Genomic DNA, 23,757 nt, shown 5'->3' with positions numbered 1-23,757 from the left:
AGTTAAAATCCCTCACAGATTCGTCATACGGAACAAAGACATACAGGTGCTGGTCATATAATTAGAATATCATGAAAAAGTAGATTTATTTCACTAATTCCATTCAAAAAGTAAAACTTGTATATTATATTCATTTATTACACACAGACTGATATATATCAAATGTTTATTTCTTTTCATTTTGATAACTATAACTGACAACTAAAGAAAATCCCAAATTCAGTATCTCAGAAAATTAGAATATTGTGAAAAGGTTTAATTTTGAAGACATCTGGTGCCACTCTCTAATCAGCGAATTAACTCAAAACACCTGTAAAGGCATCTAAATGGTCTCTCAGTCTAGTTCTGTAGGCTACACAATCATGGGGAAGATTGCTGACTTGACAGTTGTCCAAAAGACGACCATTGACACTTTGCACAAGGAGGGCAAGACACAAAAGGCCATTGCAAAAGAGGCTGGCTGTTCACAGAGCTTTGTGTCCAAGCACATTAATAGAGAGGTGAAGGGAAGGAAAAGATGTGGTAGAAAAAAGTGCACAAGCAATAGGGATAACCGCACCCTGGAGAGGATTGTCAAACAAAACCCATTCAAAAATGTGGTGGACATTCACAAAGAGTGGACAGCTGGAGTCAGTGCTTCAAGAACCACTATGTATGCAAGACCTGGGTTTCAGCTGTCGCATTCCTTGTGTCAAGCCACTCATGAACAACAGACAGTGTCAGAAGCGTCTCGCCTTCAAAAAGGACTGGACTGCTGCCGGGTGGTCCAAAGTAATGTTCTCTGATGAAAGTAAATTTTGCATTTCCTTTGAAATCAGGGTCCCAGAGTCTGGAGGACGAGAAGAGAGGCACACAATCCATGTTTGTTTGAGGTCCAGTGTAAAGTTTCCACAGTCAGTGATGGTCTGGGGTGCCATGTCATCTGCTGGTGTTGGTCCACTGTGTTTTCTGAGGTCCAAGGTCAACACAGTCGTATACTAGGACGTTTTAGAGCACTTCATGCGTCCTGCTGCTGACCAACTTTATGGAGATGCAGATTTCATTTTCCAACAGGACTTGGCACCTGCACACAATGCAGTGTTCTTAATTGGCCAGCAAACTTACCTGACCTTAACCCATTATTGTAAAGAGGAAGATGCGATATACCAAACCCAACAATTCAGAAGAGCTGAAGGCCACTATAAGAGCAACCTGGGCTCTCATAACACCTGAGCAGTGCCACAGACTGATCGACTCCATGCCACGCCGAATTGCTGCAGTAATTCAGGCAAAGGAGCCCCAACTAAATATTGAGTGCTGTACATGCTCATACTTTTCAAGTTCATACTTTTTAGTTGGCCAAGATTTCTAAAAATCCTTTCTTTTTATTGGTCTTAAGTAATAATTAAAAAATTTCTGATATAGTGAATTTGGGATTTTCCTTGTCAGTTATAATCATCAAAATTAAAAGAAATAAACATTTGAAATATATCCGTCTGTGTGTAATGAATGAATATAATATACAAGTTTCACTTTTTGAATGGAATTAGTGAAATAAATCAACTTTTGATGATATTCTAATTTTATGACCACACTGTAAAAAATACTTTGCTGCCTTAAAATTTTTTGTTAAATCAACTAAGATTTCATGTCATGTCAACAGAGATGAGTTGTCACAACTTATAAAATATAGTTGAGAAAAGTCAACTTAATTTTATAAGTTATAACAACTCACCTGTAGTTATAACAACTCATGTCTAGTCAAGATAAATAATAGTAAGTTGAAATGACTTGTAAATCCGAGTTGATTCAACAAAAAATGTTTAAGTATTTTTACAGTGCAGCACCTGTAAATATTATTATTTTTGTATTTTATCTTATATCAGGAATTGCATTAGTCTGTGATTTTTTACGCTACTTTACAAGTAGCAAACAAAAACAGTTTACAAGTAGATTAAGTGGTAGCTATAAATATGTAAAAGCTATAAGAACTTACGGCCTGGTTTCACAACCTAGGCTTAGCTAAAGCCAGAACTAAGCCTTAGTTAAATGAACATGTTTAAGCATCTTTTATCGACATGCCTCAGAAAAAGACGTTACTGGTGTGTATCTTGAGACAAATCAATGGCACAGGCATATTTTAAGATTGAGACAGATTAAACATGTTTTTATTCTAGGACTAGCCTTAAGCATCATCTGTGAAACTGAGGGACAATGTTCAAGATACAATAATACCTAAAAGAATACAATACTTATTTATTTAGGAGATGTTAAGTGGGTTTAGTGGTGCTATTATCTTCACATTACAAGAATGACCAATGTTTTATTGCTGGTTTGAAAGCATCATGTTCATTTGTACACCTTTTGTACAAATGAGTTTTGTTGTTTAGAAAAAAAGAAACTGACCAACTATACAGTTAACTACATCAACAGAGTTACAAGTCGTCTACATTAATAGATTTCAAGAGTTTACACATATACAAAGAACCAAAGTGAAGATAAAGAAGCTGAGTGACTTACCTGCTGGCTGCTTTCGTGTGACTGTGGTCTCTCTCTCTCTCTCTCTCTCTCTCTCTCTCTCTCTCTCGTTCGGTCCTCAACTCACCTTACTCTGATTCACACAATCGTCACACTGTCTGATCCTGTCAACATTCAAGCTGACGTATCTCCAGTCTTCTCACATTTAATTACCTACAGAAGGTAAAGCAGCCAACAGAAAAGAAAACCCTTTTATGAAGTATCAGCCGACTGTTCCCAAAATACACAGTATCTCAGTAAAAAACACTTGCTGCAGAAACTAACCCTAAATACATGTTGCCAAGATTGATATACTACTAAGGTATCTGAATGACTGGAGCAGGTGTTTGGGGATTATTCACTAGGTGGGATTGCATTGCATGCTGTCAAAGAAATATTTCTTCACAAAATCTCTCACTGTATGCAACACGTATGTTGTTTATTTGTCAAAATTATGCATTACTAAATATATAAGTTATATATTCTGTAAACACAAAATAAGACATTTTGATAAATGATGATTACATACAGCTGATGGAAACCATTGACTTCCATAGGATAAACAGGTACCAGGCATGAAAACGGGTCAGGGGTGAAAAAGGTGAGAAGGGCGCTCGAGGGGCGATGTGGCCTCTGATGCGGCCGCGAGGTGGGAGGACCCCCCCAGAATAAATATTATGGGCTCATTAGGGAACATGCTGTAACTTAACTTATTTATTCTTCAGGCATGTGAATGGCCAAGGACAAAAAAGAAGGAAGGAACTCAACATCCCTCCACATGGGCAGAAACAAAATTCCCACCATAACATACATGACCATTATTTCAATTATTTAATTCTGACGGACAATTTAGATTTAAAATGTAAACATTTGACTAGTAACAGAAACCATATTTAATTAAATGGGTTGATAAATGTGGAAAGCTGTAACACGTAGAATTCCCTTACTATTTTACATCTGCAATAATTTTCTTTTGCCATAATCAGACCATCAGTCACAAGGCCATACAATTTTAAGTTGGTTTTGCAATAGGGTGGACCTGAAGGCCTACATCTAATTTAAAATGACTTAATTTTACAATATAGGTTAAATGAATTACATTATGGTTTTTGAATCATGGGTTGAATAATTTTCAGATCAGCAAACAAAGTAATGTGGGAAAATAAAATTAGAACAAATCAAGAAATTACAAGCACATAAAATAAAAAAGAACAAAGTTACAAATAAAGTAAGATCTAACATTATTGATTAGGTAGAAAACAGTATCAAATTAACATAACACTGTTTTCATACTATAAATTAAATATAATTAATCTTTTTAAAGCTATAAAAGTGATTTCCTTTTGTCTTTTGTAGTTTGATTAACATAGTGACAAAAACATAAGCATTTCTTATAAGAGGAACTCTCCCTTTAACAACGGATAAGCGCAGATCAACTGCTCACTTATAATAAACGATTTATGAAAATACTTGCATAGACTGTGGTATTATAATAAAGTTTGTGCGTATATCTCCTGTCAAGCCCAAAACAATATGCGTTTGCGTGATTTTTGAGTTTGTGCGCGTATGCGCACTGAAAACAGTTCACTTTAGCATCTTTGTCGCTCAAATAGTCTAAAATCGCTTAAATGTTACTGTAAACGGCAAACTTTCTTATGAACTGTATTAGTAACAGTATGTTCTTATTACAGCATTTCATGCAATATTTTTGCAGTTTCACCATATTTACATTTAAGTACTTACAGCCGTAGACTAGTAGACCAATGTGGAGTACGTCCATAATTCGTTCCAATCCATTCCAACAAAAATCTTTTAGGTCACTTTGCAGTGTCAGTCTATGTAGATGTGTTGTTTTAATTGATTGACGCATTAGAATTCTACAATGATAGTTTTACAGCGTTTTGTGTTGACTTTACGTCCCGAAGGCAGTCACTCTACGCATCTTCAACAAGCTTGTATGACGAAGAACACAGAAATGCGGATGACATCACAGTAGCGCGAGAGCCGTTCGAAAGCAGACTTCCTTATGGCTTCTCGATTCACTCTCGTGATACTTTGATGTCACCTGCCTGCCTGTCGGTTTTTGCAGCGCAGCATGAACAAACAAATCTAATGCCTGGGATACATGTTTGGATGACGGCGAAGGGCGCGTCTTCAAACAACGCGCGCATACCCCCCTCCCCCCAAAAATGTTTTCTCATCGAATCTACATGATTCACGTGGGTCACCTTTTTTGGATTCAAAACGGCGAATTTCGCCGAAAGGTGAGGGATTTTCATGCCTGAGGTACTATGGAAGTATTGTGCTAAATGATAATGAAGATATCTTAATAAAATATGTTAAGCACAGAGTTGACGGTTCCCACTGAATTCCATAGAATTTGTTTATCCTACTATGGAAGACAGGTCGCCTGTCAATCAAACTTCTGCGAAGGGTCAGTTGGGTACATGGTAATAGCTTACTTAAAAAAATCACGTGGACATGAATTTTCCATGTAATTTTACACAAGTGTGTTATTTTCTTTTAAATACTTAAGACAACAGCAGTTTAAAGTATCTTCTTTGCACAATCACTTTCGGGAGTGTCTCAGGAAGAGTTAAAACCTGTACTGTATTGCCCAGTGGCAATGTTCTTCCTCTAGGTGATATTGGAACAAACAGAAACAGCTGTTCATTACATTGCATGTGTGTTGGCGAGGCAGAGGTGTTGTATTGAATCATAAAGCTGACGCGTTGTACTGTCCGCTTATTCATTTGTTTTGACTTTTGGTAACTCACATGGCAACATCGTCTTAGCAATCAGTAGCTGCTGAAAGATTTCATAAAAAGATCCGAATGAGTCAGTCTGTTGAGAACGATGACACATGTGCACTCTAAGGGCTCAGTCACACCAAAAGCGTTTATGGCAGTTGCAGGCGCCTTTTTTGAATGATATTCTATGGGCAGGGCGCGTTTGCGCGCTGTTTATGCGCGCCGAGCGCCTTGCGGTTTTCTGCCGCCTGCCGCGCACGCGTTTTTGAAGGAGCGCTGAGAGCGGAGAAAGCGCCTGACGTCATTCGCGTCTTCCATTGTCCAATCGAATGAGGGGAGAGGCGGGCCTTACGTTGTGGTGAGGGAAGTTACAGTTGCTTTGAAGAACCGGACTCCACTCGCTCACTCTCTCCTGCGTGTTTGTGCACCTCTCACCCTCAAACAAGGTCAGAGCAAGCGTCCTCTTTTTAAAGTTTCTGCTAATATGACAGTTAACAGCAAAAGAGCGCTCACGCTTCAATATTTGATTGACAAGACAGCTGACTCGGTGGTTTCTTAGCAATATGAAAAGCCGCGGCGCACTGCTCTTTTTTTAAAAAAGGCAGTGCATCGCGCCTTGCGTTTGCAAGCGTTTAAAGCGCTTTTGGTGTGACTGCGCCCTAAGGCGCTCTTCAAACATACACAATATTTTCAACCGTTGCTTTTTCTATGCGGTATGGCCGATCGTCCACACGCAAATGCAGTATCATGTGAAAATAAATGCACTTATATGAAAACACCTGCCATGGGTGAAGATTATCAGAAATTTTGGGTGCAGCGTTGTCGTGTAGCCGGGTGAAACCAGAGTTTTTGGCTTGCAACGTCGTTGTTCGTGCCAAGGCAAAACTTCGCAATGGCTTCTGATTGTCCAGCATGGCTTTACAGTTAGGGATATATATTGCCATCTGTTTGTTTGGCATGCTTTTAACCACTGATCTATATAAATGACTGGATTGCGCATAGAACGCTTAACGTAACAGCGTTTGGTGAAGCCAGCGCAGAGTTCGAGCCGCCATCTTGGTATACCCAACCAGCAGACGGCGACGGCGTCATTGACTTCCATTCAAAATCATGTTTTAAATTCACCCGCTTTACAGCGTATCAGTCACGCAAGATTATTTTTAGGATATGTGTACGTAAATGAACTGTTAATTCTGGTGTTATTTGCAATGTTTATGCTTTAATCGGGCAGGAAAACGGATTTATAAAAAACCTTTAAGGTGAGTGTGTCTGCTGTGTTCTGTTAATGACACGGGTATAAATAAAGTTTTTTTTGACATTCAGCTACACAGTCAGCGTTATTTCTCTAAATAAGTTTAGGTAACTTGTAAGTTAAGATAACATAAAACCAGCAAATTATTGCATGCACATACGGTACAAAGTATGATTATTTATTTAGATTTCAGAATGAGCACGTTTGTCATTAATACTAAATATGCTGCGGCCTGTCTGCTGATCTGATACTGCAATGAAGATGAATGTATAATAACTGATTAAAAACTAAAATGTACAACTTTCAGTAAATAGCTATGTACATGCTTAGGACGTTTGTGTTGTAATAATGTACAGGGTAACTTCAGATATAAAAACGAAGACTAGTAAAGTGATGTTTTATCATTAAAATCTGATCACGTCCATTGATTTAATAGAACGTTTGGGTATACCAACATGGCGGCGCGGTGGCTTCACAGTTGTGACGTCATGCGCAATCCAGTCATTTATATAGATCAGTGCTTTTAACAGCACTTCATACCGTTTTTTTGCTTGTTTGTGTGGACGCAGAGATTTTTTACCGAAGGAGTGTAAAAGATTAGGCCTAAATGGTTAGGTCAAATATGGACAAACACAACCATTGGGGTTAAATTAAAATGGAAACAGCCAAGCATTTTTAGAGTGTACATCAGCATGCCATTAAAAAAAACATTAAGTTTTAGTTTACGTTATACATATTCTTAAACCAAAAATGTTTACATCTGTATGTTATTTAAATAGAAGCTAACATTCTGTGATGCTTAAAATGGCCCATATTATGCAAAATTCACTTTTACAAGGTTTGGTCATAAATGTGTGTTTGATATGGTGTGAACACAACCACCCTAAAAAGAAAAAAAATCCACCCACTCCTCCTTTCAATCCTTTCGAACCATTAGACATGCGATTTGATTCGCTAGTTAATGTGATGTCACACTGACAAAGCCCTGCCCACAGCCACTGACTGATTGGTTAACTTCAGCCAAGCTTTTTTTAATGTGTTAATAATATGTGGCATTGAAAAGGGGACATTTCAAAATACTTTTTTAAGCTGTAAAATAAATCTTTGGTGTCCCCGGAGTATGTATGTGAAATTTTAGCTCAAAATAGCATATAGATCATTTATTATGACATGTTAAAATTGCCACTTTGTAGGTGTGAGCAAAAATGTGCCATTTTAGTCCGTGCCTTCAAATGCAAATAAGATGATCTATGCAGTGCTGTGGTTGGATAGTGCAGATTAAGGGGCGATATTATCCCCTTATGACATCACAAAGGGAGCCAATTTCAATGACCTATTTTTTCACATGCTTGCAGAGAATGATTTACCAAAACTAAGTTACTGGGTTGATCTTTTTCACATTTTCTAGGTTGATAGAAGCACTGAGGACCCAATTCTAGCACTTAAACATGGAAAAAGTCAGATTTTCATGACTTTTATGACATGTCACTTGGATTTAGTAAAACATATTAAATTGCTGGATTATACTACTTTTTAATCATTTTAGATTTATTGTTCTTCCTCACTAAAATTCCTAAATATAAAACTACCCCACAAGGTGCATAATTGTATCTGCTACATTGTTCACACCGTTACCCATACAGTGAACAGTGACGTGCAATGCTCTTAAATTCTTCAAATATTTTCAATATTTCATTGCAAGTACAAATGACATCATAAAGTCATTGAACCTTACACACTGTTTCTCCAAGCCTTATCAGCGCCACGTACACAAAAACAGATTCAGAAGAGATTAATTATTACATAAATAAACATCGTATCTGACCTATCTCTGTCCTTTACTTCATATATCAGTGACAGAAGGGAAACCACTATTAAATCATAGGACAAAAAACACCATAGACAAAAACTACAAGCAAGTACTACTCGTTCATACAGCATACATTACGGAGACATAGATAGCCAGCATATATATTAACACATCATAATACAGGCTAACCCAGCATATCACACACTAAACACATTCATGTCTAAAGATAAATACAAATATATAAATACAACCTGTGTTCAACAATAAGAAAAAATTCTCTTTTAAATACAGTTCAAGTATACAGATGATTAGGACTGTATATGAGATTATGGAAATCCATTTCTTCTGTAGTTTCCTTTGATCCTTTGCATGTATTGACATGAACACATTCCTTTCATTCCTAATACTTTTGAACCAAAGTCTAAAGTGTCTTTAGTATCTGTAGGGATCAGGAATCAGTTTATTACTCGTGTGTCTTTTAGCATATCAGAATTTTCCCATGGCACCATGGAAGTGTGTGAGATGTTGGATGGAAGTCCATGAATGTTTTGAGCATTTGTCCCTCACACCTCCACATCGGGATCTGACCCCAACCCCTGCTTCTGCATTGCGTCTTCCCTCTTCATCTTTGGTTTCTCAGTTCGGGTGTGCCACACGAGCACCTGAGCAAGAGGAGAGTAATGCCAATGGTAATTAAAGCTTTGTAGTTCAGTGCACTTATTATTACAATTCATCCCAAATTATTTAATGGCAGATGAATGTACTAATACATCACTAGTTAATTTTTGTCTATCACTTTGTGTTCCTGCATGACAATGCAACTGAAGATACAGTAATGCTTTAAAATTGGTACATTTGTAAAAATATAAAAATAAATATCTTCCAAAAAGAGCTTAATATTAAGACAAAAACATGGCCTAAGATTATAGCGCAAGACTAAGCATAATTGTAACATGTACCGAGTCTGCCATCTGGAAACGAGACCTACCTTGGTACACAAATCAGCTTTGGGTTCAAGGTCCTCCATAGTAACCAGATGCTGAAGGAAGCTGCTTTCCAAAAACCCCATCTGGGCATCACCATCAAAACATGCTTCTGGATTGGCTAGAATCAACTTTAGGGACACTGCAAAACCAGCCATGTCTATGGGAAAGGGCCGACTGGGGCGCCAGCCGGTGTGGAAGCGTACAACCTTTCCGTTCTGCACCACAGGGCTTTCAAACTTCATGGCGCCCACCAGACCCACAGGCCAAACGGAGACGCGCCGTGTGTATCGCATCTGAGATAACAAGGGAGAAAAGTATTAGATAAAAGAGACTAGTGAGAAAAAACTAATTTAATTTAGGGTATCACATGAGAGTAAACCTACAGGGCTTGTGACGCAAATTTATTCAGAATAGTACGCACATCGCAAGATTTTTGTAACCGCACACACTTTGTATATGTAGTATGTAGACGAGAATTACTGCAATGTGCACCTGTGTATGTGTAACAGTCAAATGATGCGTACATTTCAAGGCTGTGCATTCATGAAATATCTCAACTAACATTTGGGGGATACATAAAGATGCCTCATCAAATATCTATAGGCAAAACACCAGATGCCATATGGTTTTAACACGTTTCTTTATGCAGACACCATATGGTTTTGGATCAGGGTTGTTGAAACTGTGTTTTTAATCGTGTACCTCTCCTGCCGCCCAATGATATTACGCAGCAGCCGAAAATAGTCCGCTTAGTAACTTTCAATGGCAGGGGACTATTTTCAGGCACTGTGACTGTGTAATACCATTGCACCTACTTCACCCATGGTACGGCATCAAAGTCCTTGATTACTACGCCGGAATGAGAGTATAGTTCCAAGCCATATCGGCCAAGAAAATGGCCACTTTTAATTTACTATAAGCCTATTGTCAAAAAAAGTGGAGTGTCCCTTTAAGGAGACACATTTTTAAAAAATCCTTATTTTACAGCTCCCCTAGAGTTATGCTGCGTTCAGACCAGCCGCGGTAGTGGCATCAAACACGAGTGATTTTAATGTTAAGTCAATGTGAAGACACGTTGACGCGCGACTAGAGGTCTTGCGGCGTAAATGAGGCGATTTCTCGTTTGCGCAAATACCGCGAATGGAGCATTGCCGTGGGAAATGTGCGAATTGAACATTTTTTACTTTGGCGGAAAAACGCACGTTAACCAATCAGGAGCTTGCTGTAGTATTGACGTGATTACAGAAAGCGAGCGGAGTCGCAGAATCCCCTCCCAAGACGCGAATTTCCACGTGAATCTCTCGATGACTAGAATTTCACACGCAAATGAAGCAAAGTAAACTCAAAATGTTCAAACGGCAAACTAGACCAGGTAGACACGAATTTGACCCCTCAAATGCTTCTGGTGTGAACCCACAGTTAAGCATTTGATTTTTGGAATCTATTTAGCTGATCTCCGGGTCTGGCGGTACCACTTTTTGCATAGCTTAGCATAATCCATTAAATCTGATTAGACCATTAGCATCATGCTAAAAAATAACGAAGATTTTGATATTTTTCCTATTTAAACATAACTCTTCTGTAGTTACATCATGTACTAACAGAGAACTAAAAGTTGCGATATTCTAGGCAGATATGGCTAGGAACTATACTCTCATTCTGGCGTAATAATCAAGGACTTTTCCAGTCATGTCTGCCTGGAAAATCGCAACTTTTCATTTTCTGTCAGTCTTAGTACACGATGTTACTACAGAAGAATCAAGTTTTAAATAGGAAAAATATCTAAACTCTTTGTTGTTGTTTTTTGCGCGATGCTAATGGTCTAATCAGATTCAATGGACTATGCTAAGCTATGCTAAAAGTGGTAGCGCCAGACCCAGAGATCAGCTAAATGGATTCCAAAAAAGGTAAAAATAAAATGTTTAACTGTTGGGGAGCTGGAAAATTAGCACATTTTCAAAAAAAAAAAAAAAAGAAGTGTAGTGTCCCTTCAAATGGGTTAAAAATGGTAACATGTTCAATACTTATTTTATTAACCTCTTCAAAAAGCTGCAGACTGTAAGTGTTGTCATCATCCGCAAAGTAAACAACAGCATCTTCAAAGGCAGCCGCCTCTTTTCCCTCTGCAGCAGCACCCATCTCTCTGAGCCAGCGCAGACCCTCATTTCTCTGCTCAGCACCCCGAGGCTTCAGCCAACTAGGATCACCCTCCTGGAGCTTCCGGTCTTTGGGGGTCAACGTGTGTAAGTGGGTGTAAGTCATGCCAGATGCAGTTAGGAAGTCTGTGACGAGTCGAGTTGGCTGGGGGGCGTCCTCCACCAGAATCCAGTGTAGTTGAGGAACATGAAGAAAGGTGTGGGACAAACGTGTGAGCTCAGCCTTCTGCACCAGTCTGAAAAGAGACGAGAGAAGGAAATAAGATTAATGATATACTTCTCAAACTATTTAACCATCTTCACAAATTTTAAACAAGTAATACAACTCAAATTTATTAATATAAATATAAAATATATATTATTTATATAAAAATTTTCTTTCCAGTGACCATAATCTGAAAAACCTAACTCTACCTAACCTGTTACATACCTTGCATATGTTGGAGTTATCACATAAATTGTGGGTACATCAGAGTTTTTTGACAGTTTTGATGTTTTAATGTGTTCCTGTAGCTTCTGCAGATCTCCCCTCAGTTGAGAGATCTGCTGATCTTTAGAGAAGTCATGATCTCTGCAGTCACAGCGCTGACCCAGTTGCATTAAAGAGTTAATATCATAACGTCCATGTTGAGTTTACATTATCATTCACATGAATATGACAGAAGCTACGTGATTATAATTGCATTAGAGAGCGTCTTACCCAGTTGCATTAGCGCATACATGAGTCCCAGTAGTGACACCGTGAAGTAAAAGACAAACACGGTCTTTAGCTTCAGTCTCACTCTCATGATGTTCTGATGATGCTGAAATCAAGACTGACGTGGGGCAATGAAACCATTGATCACAAAGGCAACCCATGTGAATGCATTGCAACGACGGTACTAGTCGGTGCAACTTCCCAAATGCTCGCAACAGGTTGAGACCATTTAATCAGATATGTTGATTTTAGATGGTGGATAAACTGCACTGTTAACTTCCTGTCACAATACGTAAGATCGAATGCATTACTCACAGAGAGGCGTAAAGCTTCGGTGAATAAGACCTTTGCTATTTCTTCATTATGTCTGTTTTGAATAATGTATTGCTTTCGTGCATGTTGGTTAACTGTCGCATAGTAACATACAGCTCTCATTCAACCACTGCGCACTACCAACAACTTCCGCTTAGAATGTGCAACACGACTAACGCCCGGAAAAAACGTGACACCTGAAAACAGTTCCGTTTTTGAACTACTTACAATGTGATATAAATATAAAGTTTAACCCCTTAATTGTAAACCCCCCCTTTGTTTTTTGAGTGAGTTGATGTTCAACTTCAAATCAGTAAAACTTTGGTATTGTTTGCTAATCTTGGTCTCTTAAAGAAAATATTTTAAAGTTTTTCACATCCACTATTTCATATTGGACCAATATATTTGATGATATACAGTGGACATATGTATGGTCATTCCGCCCAAAATTTTTCTTAACAAATAAAGTTAAAGAGATATCTTATAAAATTATCCAAAGATTTTATCCAGTCAAACACTTTTTACAGAAATTTAATTTAGAAATGAGATTGATACATCGTGCTCCTTTTGTCAAGTTTCTTCTGAAACTAATAATCATCTGTTTTGGGACTGTCCTTTAACTAAGTCTTTCTGGAGTGATATTGAATTTCTAATTGTCCAAAATATTCTTCCAATTTTTTCTTTAACTTATAGACACTTTTTGGATTTTATGTTGATGACAAGACAATATTCAATGCAAGCTTTTATACAAATCTTCTTTTATTTACTGGAAAGTTTCATATCCATAAATGTAAATAATAAAAAAATAATCCCCACTTCAATGTCTTCAAACAAGAATTGAGTTTATATTTGGATACAATTTTGACATCTGTTAATAAGAAAGCTATAAAAACTATTAAAATTTGTAAGTTATTCAATCTTTTACTTTAATTTGCAAATTTATTTATTTTTTATTTATTTATTCTCCCCCTTTATGATCTTAATGTGAATTTCTTCTAGACTCCATGTACTTATGTGTATCTGATGATTTCCTATATTTTTTTGTGACAATTTTATTAGATTTACCAACATTACAATTTTCTATGTCTCATTGGTTTGAGACTCTTGTAACAAATTGGTACATTGCGGTCACTGCATTGTTATTAGTGTAGAAAAGGTTTTGGAATATGAAAACTACATTCTTTGAGCTTTCCAATAACATATAGTTTGACAAGATTATTTAAGATTTATAATATGACATTAGTATTATGACTAGATATTAATATGCATCTATGGGGTCAGTGACACTAACTAAAATGACTGCCACTTCATCATTTCTATCACCAAATGGCTTTGAAATATGAAGCTTTTCAACGTTACAGAGGTTTTCAAGATTTTTTTCAGAACAGGATATATGAAATATGAAAACTACACTACACAATACATACTTTGTCAAGATTATTTTAGTTTTGTAATATTATCATTTCAAATAATAGTTACGTAAACGATTTAGGCCCACCTGTGGGCCAGTGACAGTTAAGGGGTTTTAAACATCACCCAAATTCAGCAATTCAAACAAGATTTCTTTATTTGTTGCATACAAATCAAACACATGACAAAGCTGTAATAATCTTTCAATTCAATAAGAGCACAAGACAGGAACGCTCAACTCTCGTCACTTTTAAAGTCTGTATATCATTCTTCCAATGATTTGTGAAGGCAAATAAAATGTACATGGAAAACAGAATATATATATATACAGTGAAGAAAATGGAAATATACAGTAACATGATAAAATGATACATTAAAAAACAGTAAAATGAAAGAATAATTCTATACTAAAGGTCCACCATAACTAACTTGCCAACTCTTAGCAAACAAACAACATAACCCTCATCCACCAATTCCCTAATATAGCCGTATTAAAAGCTTAAGATGAATGACCTGAGACAGACTGTGTCAGTTCAGTGATTACGAATTTTATAAACAGTACCATTCATTGTCTTCTGATTCTTAAAGTATGAAGATATTTTAGCAAACTTTAGCTTTTGTTAAAATACATTTACCCTGAAAAGTGATATAGAGTTACATGGCTTTAATAACCACTGTGACCAACACTTGCATTCACTTACTATGGTAATAAAATAGCTGAGGGGAACAACCAACAGTCTGTATGGGAAAAACAATTTTTTTTGGATGTCAACAGAATGTACAACTCAGACATACAACTGCGCCTCACCATGCTGATACCTGAGGTGAGAGAAGTCACATTTGGTTCACAGTGGCCATTTAAACCTCAATGAAACTGAGAATGGAATACCGTATCTATGTGAAATGGTAAATGAGTTTAGGTTAAAACCAGGAGCAAGCATAAAGGGGCCTTAAATCGGTGGTAATGATCAGGACAGACTGTAATAAGAGCTTTCTATGTGGGTAGGGAATGAGGATGAGGAAGCTCAGAGAAAATACTAGTAGGCTTGCTTCATTTTAATGACAGCAGCCTCCACAGTGCCCGCCACCGTGCGCGTGTCCCGAACCCTCGCCATATTTTGTTCTTCGGCTCAGAATCTCATAAGAGCAGTCATCTCCACAGCAACCAGACATGCTGGGTGAAGTTTCGTCAATCTCGAACCTGAAAGGATGCAGACGGACATGAAAGAACTATTCATGCATAAGATATATTACAGGGACACACGTTCACAGTATTTTTATTAACAAGTAGTTTGTTCAGCATTTGTTGCTATGATAATCCATCCAGTTTATCATATAAATTTACTAGGGCTGTCAAAACGAACACGTTAATAACGCATTAACGCAAATTCATTTTAACAACACTAATTTTATTAACGTGCGATTAATGCAACATGCAATTTCTGTTTGACCCCTTAGCCTAGCCCGTTGTTGGATGAATTGAGACGCAGCCTTAGAAATATTTATGAAATGTCCAAAATGATCTTTATTTGTAAATTTTTTTGAGATGTGTACTGTCCTAAATGCTTAACTAATACAAAGACGCGTGTCCATCCATATGCGCGTCTGAGATTTTCGTTTCGGTTTTAAAACATGCAGGAATGAGAAAATAAAGTGCAAGACTTGGTTGATGTTAAAAAAGTTATTAAGAGAGAAAGTTCTGGACCTGATTGATGTTTAAAGGAACACACCGACCTTTAGGGATGTTAGCTTACTCACCGTATTCCATAGGGTTAGATAATTCCATACATAGCCTTTCATCTCCGTGCGTGCCGTAACCCTGTCTGACGCACCCCCCTGCTAGCCTAGCTTAGCACAAAGACTGGAAGTAAATAGCTCCAGCTAGCATACTGCTCCCAATAAGTGACAAAATAACACCAACATCCTGCCATTTATATGTTGTGATTTGTATAGTCATACAACTGGGAATTATATTCTCAGAAGGCGAAGCACTGCTACTTGGACAGAGTGATTAGCTCAACTTTGCCTTCTGAAAATATAGTTCCCAGTATGATACGGTTAAAAGATGGCTGTCTCATATGACCTCGTTATTTGTACACGCTGTGACTATACAAATCACAACATATAAATAGAAAAATGTTTGCGTTACTCTGTCACTCATTTACTTCAATTCTTTGTGCTAAGCTAGGCTAGCGGTTGGTGCATCAGACAGAGTCACGAGACGCACTGAGATGAAAAGGGTATGTATGCTCTTTTCCAACTCTGGGAATACGGTGAATAAGCTAAATCCCAAAAAGTCTGTGTGTTCTCTTATAGAGTTATTAAGAGTGACAAGATTCAAAAACGACTTGCTGCCTGACACAACTGAAGCATGCACACAGGTCCGCGACTCCGATATATGCATACATAGACAGAATTACAGTTTACAGTTGGTTTTGACAAGAATTCATGTAGATATAATCCGTTATGTCTTAGGTAAACGTTTGATTAACTGTTGGGGAAAAATATCTGGGGGCGTAAAACAATTAAAATTTAGTTTGTAAGCCCTACATCGGGCCTTAGCTACGTCCGATGTTGTGAACATTTTTACGCCTGTTGCACATCTGAAACTATGACCAGGCACAGCTAGGCTCAGCGTAAACCAGTGTTTCCCAAACAGGGGCCCGGGGGCCTCAAGATGACTTAAAATTATTAAAAATTGGACAAAACAAGCATTAAAATAAGCTAAACCGAGCAAAAATCAAGATGTTTCTTTTTTTGACAATTTTAGTAGGGAATATACATCTGTCTAGTTATTCCAAGCTCTAGTTAATTTTATTTGAAAAAAATGAGTGTGTGGCAGCCTTCAAATATTGGTGTGGGCAACAAGGAGGCCTTGAAGGATTGGGAACCACTACATAGACGATGCACGTCCTGCGTATACGCTTAACCACAGTGATATTGAGACACCATATGCATTACCAGGGTTATAAACTTGCACTCTCTGCCACAATATAGAGCTTTCCATCCTCTCACACATTTGCCACTGTGTCCCCCCCTCAAAATGTGTGCATCATGTGCAGACCCATCAAACACAACCTGCACATTACCTAAACGAAAGCCTTTACAGTTTTCACAAAAGGTAATTATTTATAGCGAAATTAACTGAAAGCTGTTAAAAAGTTTGCTGTGTCTTTGTACATATTTAGGTATTTTATGATATATAAGAACTTATAGACCCCTTCACGGTTCACGTCACAGGCTGTTCCCACTGCGCATGTGGGGGTCAGAAAAGTCATTACAGCAGATTGAGTTGCGTATTATTCGGTATCGTCAAAAATGCCTACTTACGTCGTGGGCTGTGAAAATCGCACCAGGTCTTCCGTTAAGTTTTCGCGATTCATGCAGAATTTCAAAAACAAAAAAATACAACATCTGCGTCTGCAAGCATTTAACGTGCAGACTGGGACAATGCAAAGATCAAAGAGGCTTGTGTTTGTACTGCTCACTTCATTTGAGGTAAGTCATCATTTTTCAGCACTGTTAGATTAAATTATAAAGCCTAAATGGTATGAACAGTTCGACCCCGTGCTGCGCGCGCACCTGATAGTCATTCAATGTTTACAAACCTTGAAGGGGTCTATTGGTACGGTCTCTCACTCTGCCACACATGAAAGCACACTGCTCATGTATCATGCCTATTAGACGCACCAATGTCTGGTCAAATTTGATTATTTCTATTTTTGCCATAGAAACAAGTCAAGGCTTTATACTTACAGCTACACTTGACTAGATGTTAGATTTAGTCTCAGACGTGAGCTACGCCAAGCTGGTGCAACAGGTGTAAGTTCTACAGTGGATGTAAAGCGCATTTTGGGGCGGTTTCCCGGACAGGGATTAGACCAGTCCTAGACTAAAATAAATGTAAGAGCTGTCCAAACTGAAAAAAACTTACACTGACATATCTTAAAATAAATCAGTGTTAGGGATGTTCACATTGACTGTTTAACCGTTAACCGAAGGTAAGAATTTATGACCGATTAACATTATCAGTTAAAAGAAAAAAAAATATTTGTTAATGCATGGTGCGTGTCCTCATGAGCCGACAGACATTTCGCCACTTTTCTATCTTTAATTTGTGAATGTCCTGTAAATGAGACAAATTATTGCTGCCCTGACGGCCTGATAAAGTAATCATTTGTATGAGAGATCATTTGTGTGCGTGTTTGGAAGCTGAACGGAGACGCGCGCGTGTCCGCGCAAGATGACGCGGTCCGTCTCTGTCTCGCGCACATCCGGACAGACGTTCGCTGATGGCCTCTGACCCTGGCCATAAACGTCTCTCTTTTTGCACAAACAGAGAAAGACGACGCAAAAGCAAAACTTTTTGAAAAGCGTCCTGCTTTAGAAATGACCACTGTGGTAGATGCAAGAGACAATCTGCCCTCTTTGGATATTAATCATCTGGACTGATTGCGTGCTTTTTGAGAAGGTAATATTGCGTGAATATCTGATAATGTATGAATCCTGGTTCTGTTGTTGATCTGTTGCTGCTGTTTGCACGTTCAAGTGAAATTTTTGTTTTAACTAGGTCACAGACAACCGTCAACTGTATTTTTACTCAATGACAACTTAATACTAAGGCCTAGTCCTGATTTAAGATAATCCCTGTCCGGGAAACCACCCATTTATGTCCAGACTAGATAAAAATTTTGGATTAATTTGTGATTAATCACGAGTTAACTCATGACAATCATGCAATTAATCTAGATTAAATTTCAATCGATTGACAGCCCTAAAATTTACATTTGAAATAGGAATATCAGTGATCATTTTTTAAATACATATTAGTCCAGAAGCTTGTGACTTACTGTAAAGCCTCCCGGAAGAACTGATAAGCCCCATGATTGTGTTTAAATACTGTCAGCATGACCTTCTTCATTTGTGTGCTGAAAAAGATACAAAGCCACAAACGGTGATTCAAGATTTATAGAAAAAGTATTGCACTGACATAAATTAAACAACTTTAAAGGGGACTTTTCACAAGACTTTTTTAAGATGTCAAATAAATCTTTGGTGTCCCCAGAGTACATATGTGAAGGTTTAGCTCAAAATATCATATAGATAGTTTATTATAGCAAGTTAAAATTGTCACTTTGTAGGTGTGTGCAAAAATGTGCCATTTTGGGTGTGTCATTTAACATGCAAATTAGCTGATCTCTGTCCTAAATGGCAGTGTTGTGGTTGGATAGTGCAGATTAAGAGGTGGTATTATCCCCTTCTGACATCACCAGGGGAGCCAAATTTCAATGACCTATTTTTTCATATGCTTGTGGAGAATGGTTTAACAAAACTAAGTTACTGAGTTGATTTTATTCACATTTTCTAGGTTGATAAAAGCACTAGGGACCCAATTATAGCTCTTAAACATCGAAAAAGTCAAATTTTCATGGTATGTCCCCTTTAAGTGCTGTATGTGGTACCTGTTTGCGATAAGCTGAAGTATCTGGATGAGAAACTTCCCAAGACCTTTCCGTCTGACTTTACTCTCTAACTGAACTTCATAACTGAAGAGAAAAATTACTCGTATCAGTCAGGTACATACTGTCATCTCTGTCTAATATAATTCAGACAATCGCTAAAGTTACACAAAGCAAAGATGAGGCACCCCTACACACACACACAGTAGGAGAAAAATTCATAGATAGACAGATAGGAATAGTAAGACATGAATCAGCAGGCCCTTGGCAAGATAAGATTATATAACATTACCGTCATTATGCAATATTCCAATCCTATTTGATTAGCGCATAGATATTAAACACTGAATTATAGCAATCATTTACTTGCTTATTACCACTAAATTTAGACTGAAGGGTGCAGTTGTGCACACTTACAAACACAACGCTATGTGTTAACTGAATAGGTACTGGGTGCAAAAACCTGTATCTTTGTTTTCGCTTCCCAAGAACAATCAAGAATAATGTAATTGTAATTTAAATATAGACTCTTGACGTTGAAGTCACAATACATATAAAGATGGATATTTATTAACCCCAAACTGATATTGTCCAAGTCAGTGGTCACCAACCCTGTTCCAGAAGATCTACTGACCTGCATAGTTCATCTCCAACCCCAATTAAACACACACGAACCTGCTTTTCATGGCTACCTAAAAAATTGAACGCAGGTGTGTTTAAGCAGGGTTGAAACTAAAGTACAGGGTTGGTGACCACTGGTCTAAGTAACAGAGCTGCCCTGTGTGCCTGAATAACAAATAAAGAAACATTACCAATACAAAACCTCGTCTCCACACTCTACATCAAATCGAAAGTGGGAAAATGCTAGAGGTGTGGAGTCAGCATCCCGGGCCAGGAGGTACCACGCCCTCTCATCCTTCATCTCATCCTTTTTCTCCCTCTCCTTCCACCCCCACTCACTCTGTTCATATCTGCAGAACACAATGTAACAAAAAACACTATAAAATATTTCTCAAAAGTAAACACCACATTTCTCTTACATAAATAGCTAACAAAGACACTTCTTATTAAACAACACCCTAAATTAAGAAAGGACTACAAAAGTGGAGCAGCTATAGAAAAACTGACTTTGTAAGCATTTTACCCACTTTAGTACAGTCCAAATGATATGAATGAGACATGAAAAGCTACAAGGCATCCATTTAAAAGCTTTGGACTAGTCTGATGTGGCAATTAAAACACAAGCTACTAAAGCATTAACATTGTGGGATGTTGGATTTCCCCACATGTTGACTTGCTCAATACCTACAGCGTCTGCATGTTGGCTTTAGTCAAATCAAAGGCCCACTCCACTGTGTCTGGACTTAACGCAGCTACCCGTTTACATTCAATCTCCAGGTTTAGCCTGTGACACATTTACACACATTCACAACATTAGTACGGCATAAACTCAATTAACTCATTTTAATAGTTTGCTGGTAAACCATAACAAGCTAGGCGAAAAGACCGATAAAAAGACTGCTTACCCATTTCGGTCATATTTTTTGAACACTGGAAGGGCAGAAAGGGGATCTTCTAGCTGAAACCAAACATTAACACTGTTAATAATTCTCTATTATAAGAATACCTTAAAGGAAAACAACACAGTTTTTCAATATTTTACTATGTTCCTACCTTAACTTAGACAAATCAATACATGCATATCTCTTTTCAATGTGTGCACTTAATCTTTGTACAGCGTGTAGTAAATGTGTTAGCATTTAGCCTAGCCCAATTCATTCCTTAGGATCCAAACAAGGATGGTTATTTTGTGCCACCATACTTACTCGTGTAACTACTCATGTAAGTGTCTTTAAATAGGGAAAACATGGAAGTGTTTGGTGGCTTCTAAATTCATCCCTGTTTGGATCCTAAGGAATGAATGGGGCTAGGCTAAATGCTAACACATTCACGACATGCTGTACAAAGATGAAGTGCACGCATTGAATAAAGATAGGCATGCATTAATTTGTCCAAGTTGAGGTAAGAACATAGTAAAATTTTGAATAACGGTGGTGTTTTCCTTTAACAAGGCACACAAACTGTAACATTTTCATTGTGCTCTTTTTTTTTAAGCATTCCCAAAATGCATTTATAAGATGTCGTACCTTATTGGCTGCATCAACCTTGGCACACACTGCATCCATAGCTGCCCTTTCTTCGAGCCTTCTCTGCTTTTTCTCCTTTGCTCTGTTTGACTTTCTCTAAACGATAATGTAGAAACAGGTCAAACATCATCCTCAGACAAAAAATTAACAAAACTGTGCCCAAGTCATTCATACTCGATACAACTTTAAGAATCCTACTCTGGGATAAAATCTGACTGGTCTTATTTGGACATCTATGTAAATGCTAATACAAATCAATGATAACAAACAAGCCATAGCACACAAAATAGTTGATAACAAATATGCACCTGTATTAAAAAACATACAATTTATTTTACTTTAATACATGATATCAGTAGTCAGTAATTGGTCAAGTCGTTGTACCAGTGTTGTAGTGGCAATAAGTTAAATATATTTCTATATTTTTTAAGGTTTAAAATGTATTTCTCTGAAGAAATATGCTATATATCATTTATACGCACTAAAGGAAGATTTTGCATTTATTTAAGGGCACAGAAAGAAAGATCCAGGTATACTGGCAAAAAAAGCAGGAAACAGGTGCCGAGTAGACGTTAAGCACGTGGAGATGAGCGTGTTTAAATATACTTTTCTACGTGATTCAAAATTTAGTGCTCTATCGTTAAAGTTCAATTTCCTTTTACTAAAACCAGCCATCAATGTATAATTCAAACCCGATTAAGCATTGTTGTACTATATTAATACGGGGCTGGCGCGAGGGGTTTAACGTTGTCTCGCGGCGTCTAGCTGGCATCATGTCCGCTGATGAAATATTTGTATGAAGACCCTGACTATCTACACATCTCACTTATCGTTCACCATATCCTTATTTGGCTTTGATGTTTCGACATGTTTATAAATGCGTTTTTTGGAGGTTTAACTAAAAAGCAACAGTTTGTCATGTTAAACAGATCCGTGTTGTGTCGCAGTCGACGTTCGACCTGAAATTATCCAGAAACGAGGGCTCGACGTTAAAGGGAACACGCGTGCATTCAGATGGTCACTACAACAATGTACTCAATACCTGGACATCTTTAAATAAACATTCTCACTACCACCCCCTCGCTATTCATGAGCTCGATCACACACACACTTTCCGGGGATCATGATTTGCTTCCATCAGTCTTTGTTCAAATTGCTGCACGCATTTATCAAAACCAAAGTAAGAGAAAAGCTAACAAGACACAACATGGACAAACTCACCCCCATTGTGATGATTTTTATATGAGCACCTTGACGCGACTACTGTACCCTTAAATGCTTTAAAGAAGTTAAGAGATCACAGATGAGATGGGGCTTGAGGTAAAGAATGTTAAAAATGCTAACGACCGAGCTAGTCTGCACTAACACAAAGCTATCTAGAAAATAAGCATCTAGCTACGGTCGATCTCTTTAAAATTTTCCTGCCAGGTTCGCGCCAAGAAGCGGGGACGTGAATTCCGCGCTCTACTCTTCCTTTCTTTATCTTCTTCTCCTTTCCTCCCTCCCTCTCTTCACTCTTTCTTTCCCTCTCAGCAGCAGCATTGGGCATTAGCTGCAGCCGCTGAGTCTTGGGGAAATGACGACATAGGGTTTGGGGTTAAGGGTCAAGCTCTCGCCACATGCTTCCTCACGTAAAGATGTTTTTGATGCCCTGAAACTATGAGGATAAATTGATTTAAATACCAATTACAATATATTAAAGGCAGGATGATGATTGAAACCTAAGAGCACGAAGAATTGTTACGACATACAGAGGCCACTGCCAACAATGATGTCGCAAAGTACTCACAATATGTTTTTTTATTTTCTATCAGATTCACTGTATTATTATATATTAATATAATAGTTGATTTTATTTTATTTTCACATTCAGAAATCCAACATCATGTTTATCAATAGCAATGCCAAATATGTTGTAAATCCTTGAGAAGGACAGTTTGCTTTGTTGACAAAATATATAAGAAGCCAGTGGATAAAGACCAAAACTCAGGATTTAACCCTTTACCTTTCTCTCAAAGAACAAACAAATACTGTTTAAATTTGTGATTTCAAATTCATATATTATGTATACAGCCGAATACACCAAAAATGTATCTGTCTATCCGAGTTATCTATTAACATTTATTGATTTTGCCTGAAATTTAATGCAAAATGTCTTAGAATTATGAAAAACATAACTTAAGGGATACTCAATATTAGCAGTGCTACCCACAATTTTATTTTATGATGAATGTAATTGAAATCGAAAGATTTACATTAAAAAAGTACACAGTTAGAGAGGG

At 37.6% G+C, this 23,757-nt stretch overlaps 2 protein-coding genes across 2 annotated transcripts; both read right to left on the bottom strand.

The window, feature by feature from the left end:
• Positions 1-8,168: 8,168 nt before the first annotated feature.
• On the bottom strand, positions 8,169-12,656 carry b3gat3 (beta-1,3-glucuronyltransferase 3 (glucuronosyltransferase I)). Its single transcript, XM_073859954.1, has 5 exons — positions 12,163-12,656; positions 11,881-12,052; positions 11,332-11,686; positions 9,297-9,587; positions 8,169-8,970 (listed from the first exon to the last, which is right to left on the bottom strand). Exons 1-5 carry the CDS (start codon positions 12,236-12,238, stop codon positions 8,872-8,874), a joined length of 993 nt encoding a protein of 330 aa, XP_073716055.1. The 5' UTR covers positions 12,239-12,656; the 3' UTR covers positions 8,169-8,871.
• Positions 12,657-14,008: 1,352 nt separating this feature from the next.
• On the bottom strand, positions 14,009-23,073 carry naa40 (N-alpha-acetyltransferase 40, NatD catalytic subunit). The gene is made up of 8 exons (XM_055200288.2): positions 22,697-23,073; positions 21,476-21,571; positions 20,855-20,907; positions 20,638-20,733; positions 20,141-20,299; positions 19,332-19,415; positions 18,720-18,797; positions 14,009-15,070 (listed from the first exon to the last, which is right to left on the bottom strand). The coding sequence occupies exons 1-8, from the start codon at positions 22,700-22,702 to the stop codon at positions 14,926-14,928; spliced, it is 717 nt and encodes a 238-aa protein (XP_055056263.1). The 5' UTR covers positions 22,703-23,073; the 3' UTR covers positions 14,009-14,925.
• Between the last annotated feature and the right edge of the window lie 684 nt (positions 23,074-23,757).

The sequence above is a fragment of the Misgurnus anguillicaudatus genome, chromosome 21 (genome assembly GCF_027580225.2).
Source record: "Misgurnus anguillicaudatus chromosome 21, ASM2758022v2, whole genome shotgun sequence".
Classification (NCBI taxonomy): domain Eukaryota; kingdom Metazoa; phylum Chordata; class Actinopteri; order Cypriniformes; family Cobitidae; genus Misgurnus; species Misgurnus anguillicaudatus.
The sequence above is the reverse complement of the archived record's forward strand: the minus strand, read 5'-3'. Positions and strand labels throughout refer to the sequence as shown.

What these genes read in the sequence shown, in the direction of transcription:
- b3gat3 (XM_073859954.1), bottom strand. Translation starts at nt 12,238, where the DNA reads ATGAGAGTGAGACTGAAGCTAAAGACCGTGTTTGTCTTTTACTTCACG. An exon ending in ACTGGGACTCATGTATGCGC is followed by an intron (nt 12,053 to 12,162) that starts TAATGCAACTGG and finishes ATATTAACTCTT; the next exon opens with TAATGCAACTGGGTCAGCGC. An exon ending in AAGCTGATTTGTGTACCAAG is followed by an intron (nt 8,971 to 9,296) that starts GTAGGTCTCGTT and finishes CCTCTTGCTCAG; the next exon opens with GTGCTCGTGTGGCACACCCG.
- naa40 (XM_055200288.2), bottom strand. An exon ending in AAAAAATATGACCGAAATGG is followed by an intron (nt 20,734 to 20,854) that starts GTAAGCAGTCTT and finishes AATGTGTCACAG; the next exon opens with GCTAAACCTGGAGATTGAAT. An exon ending in GGAGACGAGGTTTTGTATTG is followed by an intron (nt 19,416 to 20,140) that starts GTAATGTTTCTT and finishes TTTTCTCTTCAG; the next exon opens with TTATGAAGTTCAGTTAGAGA.